General features: G+C 53.8%; 1 protein-coding gene across 1 annotated transcript; it reads left to right on the top strand.

Moving 5' to 3' along the window:
- Positions 1 to 517: 517 nt before the first annotated feature.
- ORAI3 (ORAI calcium release-activated calcium modulator 3) lies at positions 518 to 5,972 on the top strand. The gene is made up of 2 exons (XM_055409896.2): positions 518 to 1,287; positions 4,502 to 5,972. Exons 1-2 carry the CDS (start codon positions 1,060 to 1,062, stop codon positions 5,159 to 5,161), a joined length of 888 nt encoding a protein of 295 aa, XP_055265871.1. The 5' UTR covers positions 518 to 1,059; the 3' UTR covers positions 5,162 to 5,972.
- Positions 5,973 to 7,204: the final 1,232 nt, after the last annotated feature.

Raw genomic sequence — 7,204 nt, 5'->3', positions numbered from 1 at the left:
ATGGCCCCTCTTAGTTGCCATGGGAACTTAGTAACGACTCTTGGCCCTCCCCTGCCCCTTCCTCTGCGGGGGCGGGGCTTTGAGGGGCAGGGGCCAGGTCCCGCCCCTCAGCCCGGGTCTCCCTGGGGAGCCAGACTGGACCGTGTTGGGGAGGGGGGAATATCCACATACCTCAGGTAACAGGGAGGTGCGCGGGTTGGGGGGGAGGGACTGGGTGGACCAAAGGCCGGAGGGGAGGGGGTCCTGGGGATTCGGAGAAGGCTTGAGGATGGGGCCGCTTGGGGGAGGGGGAGGAGGCAGCCCAGCGAGGGATAAGTGGGGGACCCAGCCGGGCTGGGCCCCTGGGCCCCGGGTCTGTACAATATGGTTTGCTATAAAACTCAAAATCTTCCAGCCGGGGCCGCCGAGTTCACCTGTGGTTGTCTGCGGCGTTGGGGAGGCCGGGGGTGGGAGTTAGGGGGGATGGCCCGAGTATTCTTTGCGGGTCTGGGAGGACGGGGTTCTTTGGATGGGTCTGGGGGACCTAAGGTCTAAGTGGGCCTCCAGAAATTGAGGCTGCAGGGCCTCTTGCAGTCTTCAGGGTGAGATGGGGTCACATCCCCTGAGTTCACTGTTCAGGTGAGGGTTAGGAGTCTGGAGTTCGAGGTGTACAGGTGTACCTGGAGTGGTTCAGGATCTGGAACTCCCAGTCACTGGGGCTTGGCGTTCATCACAGCGGGTTTGAGGCATCCAGAGGACATCCTAGGCGGACTGGGGTCTCGGGGTCCCTTGGGATCTCTGTCCACGGTCCCCCGGCTCCACCCCATCATGTGGCCGCCTCAGCTCCGCCTCCGCCCCAGTTCCTGTTTCGGCCTCGGCTTCAGCCCCTAGGGCTCCCCGCAGTCGCCTGCTTTTCCTGCTCCACCCGGGCCACGTCTTCCTGGGAGCTCGCCGCCCGCATCCCCGCTCCTCCCGCCGGGGCATGGGGCCTTCCCCAGACCTGGACCCGCCCTGCTGGGGCCCCAGAGGCGACTCGGCCCCGCCTTGACGGACCAGCCCGCTTGGTGCCGCGGTCCCAGGATGAAGGGCGGCGAGGGGGACCCGGGTGAACAGGCCCCGCTGAACCCGGAGGCCGAGAGCCCCGCGGGCTCGGCCACGTACCGGGAGTTCGTGCACCGCGGCTACCTGGACCTCATGGGGGCCAGTCAGCATTCGCTGCGGGCGCTCAGCTGGCGCCGCCTCTACCTCAGCCGGGCCAAGCTCAAAGCCTCCAGCCGCACGTCTGCCCTGCTCTCGGGCTTCGCCATGGTGAGGGGAGGGAAGGGGTGCACCGGGTGGGGGTGAAGCCCATGGGGGGAACGGGGTCGGAGGCAAGGTGAGCAGGTACCTGAGGGAGACAGGGTGGAGGAGTGGGAAAGACGGTCTTTCAAAGGGAAAAGTTGGGGGCGCAAACAAGGTCCCAAGGGACTACACAAGTCTCTCTTAATGGATGTGGGGGTGGCTCCTAGCATAAACTGGGCCCGAGGAGGATAAGCAAATCCTAAACGCGTGACTGGGGACACACATCACAGGGGATATGTATGCAAGGACAGAGCGCAGAGCTCCAGAAGGGACAGAACATGGCAGAAGCGGTTTCTAGGTCCCCACCACAGGCTCAACAGCAAATCCGAGCTGGTTGGGGGCTGAAGGATGACCTCAAGGATGCAGGGGGTGAGAATAAAGTGGATGGAGTGGTCACCCAACAGAAGGGCGGCCAGGCCCTAGCAGATATGACCAGTGCTTAGTGGTGGCCTGGGAAAGCTCTGAGAAGAGAAGATACCTGTGAAGGAGTCTCTGGGAAGGAAGCTGTCTAGGAAGCACGATTCTGGAGATGATAAACTCCAAGTGTGGGCAGATGCTAATCAGCTAACGGTCCAGCAGAGGCCTCACAGGAAGCAGGCTGAGGGAGGTCCCAGGGTGAGGAGACATCAGCAGACACATCCTGGCTCCTTCCTGCCTGTGGCCAGCTGTGTGACCCTGGACAGGCCTCCGCCCCCCATCGCTGGCCAGTGGGAAATTGTGAGATCATGGAAGGGTGCGCCCTCTGTAGCTGGCCAGGGAGCCACCCCAAGCAAGATGAGCTGATTCTTGTCATCAGATCCTGGATCCAGGCACTTCAGAGCAAGACTCGCATCAGAATGGCTGAGACTCCCTGTTGATGGAAACCGAGGCCCAGAGTGGGGCAGCCGCCCTGCCAGAGCGCTCAGCAGCTGAAGGGTACAGGAGGAACTGAGACCCAGGGTCGCTGGACTGTTTGTCCAGGATATCCCACCATCATGACCGACAAAAGGAGAAAATGGGCTGGAGAGGGGTCCTCACGGAAACGGGGGTATCAAGATGGGGATAAAAAGGGCCACAGCCCTGGGTGATTTGAGTTAGTCCCTGCCCCTTTCTGTGTCACAGCCTCTGTATTTGGATGACTGGCGGGAACATTTCTATCCCTAAGGGTCATCCTTAGATCTATGGTTTTCTATGTGAGGGTCCTGGATCCACAGGCCAGCTCACCCTGCCCAATGTGGGGCCATCTCGGGACAGGGAATGCTCCCCTTCACCTTTACAGACTGCAGAGAAGGGAGAGCAGCCCTGGGGACCCAGCTGAGGTGCCCCACCCCCATGGTCCAGCATGTTCCCAAGGAGACAATCCTGCCTGCTGCTGAACTTGCAGGTTGCTGAGGTGACAGCTTAAGGGCCAGGACCTTCTCTGCAGGATCAAGAGGCCAGATGAGTAGGTTCTAGGGACCAGACTAGCCCATCCTGTCAGGGATGAGCAGGGTTGAATCAGGCTCCAGGAGAAACCAAGACCAGGCCTGGCCCAGATTGCTGTCTGTAGAAACTGCTAACATCCGCCATGGCCCAATTTCCCAAAATACTCAGCCTTGCCTTCCTACTACCACCGTCCTGGCTCTGCACTTTCCTCCTTGCCCCAGCCCAGAGCAATCTAATGGATCCTGCAAGAACCAGGCATGGGGAAAGAAGCTGATCCTGGAATTCAGGTGACCTGGGTTAGAATAACATTATATAAATTTCATTGAACCGTCACTAAGTACCAGGCACTATGCTTAAGGCTTTAATGTGCATCCTCATCTTCCTATTATCCTACAAAGTAGGTACTACGACTATTTTATAAATGAGAAAACTGAGGTTCAGAAACATTAAGACACCCGCCTACGGTTCCACAGCAAGTAAGTGGCAGGATTTGAATTTAGTCAGTTGAGCTCTAGAATTCAAATTTATACAACCCTAGAATAAGATCTTGGCAACCCACTCCAGTGTTCTTGCCTGGAGAATCCCGGGGAAGGGGGAGCCTGGTGGGCTTCCGTCCGTGGGGTCACACAGGGTCGGACGCGACTGAGGTGACTTAGCAGCAGAATAAGATCATCAACTCAAATATGTGCAAAGACCACACAGGTGGTATGGATGTCAAGTTGGCTGGGTGGGGACTGTGGTTTTCAAGAGCCCCTCATCACCTGTGCAAGGGAGCAGCCATGACTCGACTCTGACTGATAGTTGCCATGCAAGAATATGGGCCTGGTATAATCAGATCTTCCAAATTTCCAGGAGGATCTGGAAATAGGGATATTTACATGAAATCTCTTGAGTTTTAGAAGTTGGCAACAATTCTTAAAAAAAAAAAATGCACTGTCTGAGCCAAGCAAAACATGTTTGCAAGCTGGCTTGAGTTGTGGTGTGCCAGTTTGCAAACTCTGGCCTTGGACTTCAGTGTTAACTCTAATAATAACAGCAAACATTTACTTGAGCATACTATGTACCTCACACTGTTCCTATCACTTTATCTCTAAACGTATCATTAAATTTTCACAACAACCCTATAAGGCAGGTAGGCGCTGTTATCCATCCCTATTTTCCAGGTGAGGAAAGGGAGGCCCAGAGAGAACTAAACCACTTGCTCAAGATTACACAGTTTGTACAACTGAACATTTTCAGTTACCCAGGCAGCCCCACTCCAGAATCTGTGCTTTTTTTAACCCTTATTTTTTTAAAGTGAAAATGATGTGCATCTTTTAAAAAATTATCTTAAACTTATTCATTTGGCTGGATTGGGTCTTAGTTACAGTACATTGGACATATTGCTGCCCACAAACTCTCCATTTGCAGCTCGTGGGCTTAGTTGCTCCAAGGCATGTAGCATCTTAGTTCTTCCTCCAGGGATTGAAACCATGTCCCCTGCACTGCAAGGCAGATTCTTAACCACTGGACCATCAGGGCAGTCCCGGGCCCCTCTGTTATAAGATGGTCAGAAACATGCCATCCAACCCTCTAGTTTCCCCCCAGGAGGGGAAACCAAGGTCTGGAACAGGACAGAGCCTTGCCAAGGTTGTCCATTTATTCACTTACAGCATGGGGGCCTTCTTTCTACCAAGCACTGTTCTAGGTCTTAGGGATACATCAGTGATGTACAGGCATAAAAACCGTCTACTGTTGAGGTTACTGACACTCAACCCATCCCTTCTTGTCTCCACAGGTGGCCATGGTTGAGGTACAGCTGGAGAGCAACCATGAATACCCGCCGGGCCTGCTGGTGGCCTTCAGTGCCTGCACCACCGTGCTGGTGGCTGTGCACCTCTTTGCACTCATGGTCTCCACCTGTCTGCTGCCTCACATAGAAGCCGTTAGCAACATCCACAACCTCAACTCTGTCCACCAGTCTCCACACCAGCGACTCCACCGCTACGTGGAGCTGGCCTGGGGCTTCTCCACTGCCTTGGGCACCTTCCTTTTTCTGGCTGAAGTTGTCCTGGTTGGCTGGGTCAAGTTTGTGCCCATCGGGGCCCCCTCGGGCACATCAGGCTCAATGGGACCTGCCTCCCAGCTGCCTGAGACTCTGCCACCAGTGGCCACCTCCCTTAGTCCAGCTTCCAAGCCGTCCTCCGCTTCTGTAGCCCCATCACAGGCTGAGCCCCCTGAGGCCTGCCCCCCACGGCAAGCGTGTGGCAGTGGTGCGGCCCATGGGCCAGGCTGGCAAGCCGCCATGGCCTCCACGGCAATCATGGTGCCGGTAGGGCTGGTCTTTGTGGCCTTCGCCCTGCATTTCTACCGCTCCTTGGTGGCTCACAAGACCGACCGCCACAAGCAAGAGCTAGAGGAGCTGAGTCGCCTGCAGGGGGAGCTCCAGGCTGTGTGAGGCTGGGGTTAGCCCGAGGCCGAGAGCACTGCCTCCCCAAGGGGTCAGTCGGAGGCCCCAGACCTACCGACCCCATCCTGTGGCCACTTCCTGTGGCCACTCTCAGGTGGAGAACAGATTCCTGCCCTCAGGGTCCTTTGGGCTGGACCTTGGGGCAGCTCCCACATTCCCAGGGATTCTCCCTGTCTAGTCTGTCCCATGGGTTTTGGAAGCTCTACTCTACACCCAGGGGGCTGGGAGGAGCATGAGGGTTAAGTGGAAGGCCCTCGGTCCAAGCTCCTGCGGTAGGTAGAGGGGAGGCCGGGAGACCCTGGTCAGACCTTCGGTGCTCTTAGCCACTTGCCCCCATACAGAATGAGAACATCAGAGGAATACACGCCCACCCAGTTGCCCCAGAAGGCAGCCAATCCTTATTTTACTTTTGTAGAATCTGTTTTATGTTGGCTTTTTTTTTTTAAGCTTTTCCCCCATCCTCAGATTTTGATTTCCACACTCTCGCTTTGGCATTTGGGTAGAGAGGGATTTGAGTGTTTCTCCCCCAGGCACAGGTCCAGCCTTTCCAAGGGAGAGCCTCCCTATTTGGAGGAGGTTCACATGCCTGCCCCACTGCCCTAGACACACACTCATGCTTCTATAACTGATTCCTACTCTCCTGGTCCAAGGCCGGGGGGCCATGCACCCAGCCTGACTCCCTAGCAAGGATTGAGGTGATAAGGGAGAAGGTCCATGCCATAGCCCTTAGAATACAGAACTATTCTGACACTGAATTTTTGATGCACCTAGTTTTGTATAATAAATTGTGTTTTACACATGTCGCTGTGGCTGTGAATGGAGTGAAGAGGAGGCCTCCTCGGGAACAGGGACTTGTTCTTAAGAGCCAAGTGGAGGCAAGTATCCCTGGGGGCAGGGTAGGGGTAGAGGAGAGAAGGTTCCAGGCTTGACTCCCTTCTAGTGCTGACAGGGCCCAGTAGCTTCTGAATGTGGAGAATGAGCTAGGCTAAAGGGTTTTGCAATCTTGTTACTGAGTCCAGGGTCTCTATCTCTTCCATTGAGCATGGGAGCAAAAAAGCTGTTTTAAAACTCAACATTCAAAAAACTAAGATCATGACATCCAGCCCCATCACTTCATGGCAAACGGAGGAAAAGTGGAAACACTGATAGATTTTCTTTCCTTGGGCTCCAAAATCACTGCGGACAGTGACTGCAGCCACGAAATTAAAAGAAACTTGCTCTTTAGAAGGAAAGCTATGACAAACCTAGACAGCATATTAAAAAGTAGAGTCATCAGTTTTTCAACAGAGGTCCGTATAGTCAAAGCTATGGTTTTTCCAGTTGCCACGTATGGATGCAAGAGTTGAAGGCTAAGTGCTGAAGAATTGATGCCTTCAAATTGTGGTGCTGAAGATTCCCGAGAATCCCTTGGACTTCAAGTAGATCAAATCAATCAGTCCTAAGGAAATCAACCCTGAATATTTATTTATTGGAAGGACTGATGCTGAAGCTCCAATTCTTGGCCACCTGACATGAAGGGCAGTGGAAAAGACTGTGATGCTGGGAAAGACTGAAGGCAAGAGGAGAAGGGGCAGCAGAGGATGAGATGGTTAGATAGCATCACCAACTCAACGGTTATGAATTTGAACAAACTCCAGGATAGTGAAGGACAGGGAAGCATGGCATGCTGGAGTCCATGGGGTTGCAAAGAGTTGGACACGACTTAGCAACTGAACAACATAAGTTTCTTTCAGTGTAAGTTTCTTGAGTAACTGCTACGTACTAGGGGCTTCTCATAGGTCACCTTATTTAGCCTATTTAACTGATTTAACAATCACCTCAAGAGACAAGTCTTTATGACTACTATTTCAGAGATAAGGAAGCCTCAACCTAAGAAGGTTGAGGATCTTTCCGAAAGCCACACAGCCAGTCAGGGAAAACTTATACCACCTTTACTATCACAAAGGGAATCTTTCGCTTGATAAAAAGAGTATCTTTCAACTAGGACCAGAGAAAGAATCTGATTTCATTACCCCTGTTTCCATTGTAAAT

The sequence above is a fragment of the Moschus berezovskii genome, chromosome 27, assembly GCF_049115385.1.
Source record: "Moschus berezovskii isolate FMDL1 chromosome 27, NW_MosBer_1.0, whole genome shotgun sequence".
Classification (NCBI taxonomy): domain Eukaryota; kingdom Metazoa; phylum Chordata; class Mammalia; order Artiodactyla; family Moschidae; genus Moschus; species Moschus berezovskii.
Note: the sequence above shows the minus strand (reverse complement) of the source record. Positions and strands in the feature narration are given on the sequence as shown.

Excerpts from the sequence above, each read along its gene's own strand:
- ORAI3 (XM_055409896.2), top strand. The coding sequence starts at position 1,060 with ATGAAGGGCGGCGAGGGGGACCCGGGTGAACAGGCCCCGCTGAACCCG. Across the intron at positions 1,288-4,501 it reads TGCTCTCGGGCTTCGCCATG|GTGGCCATGGTTGAGGTACA; the intron begins GTGAGGGGAGGG and ends TTGTCTCCACAG.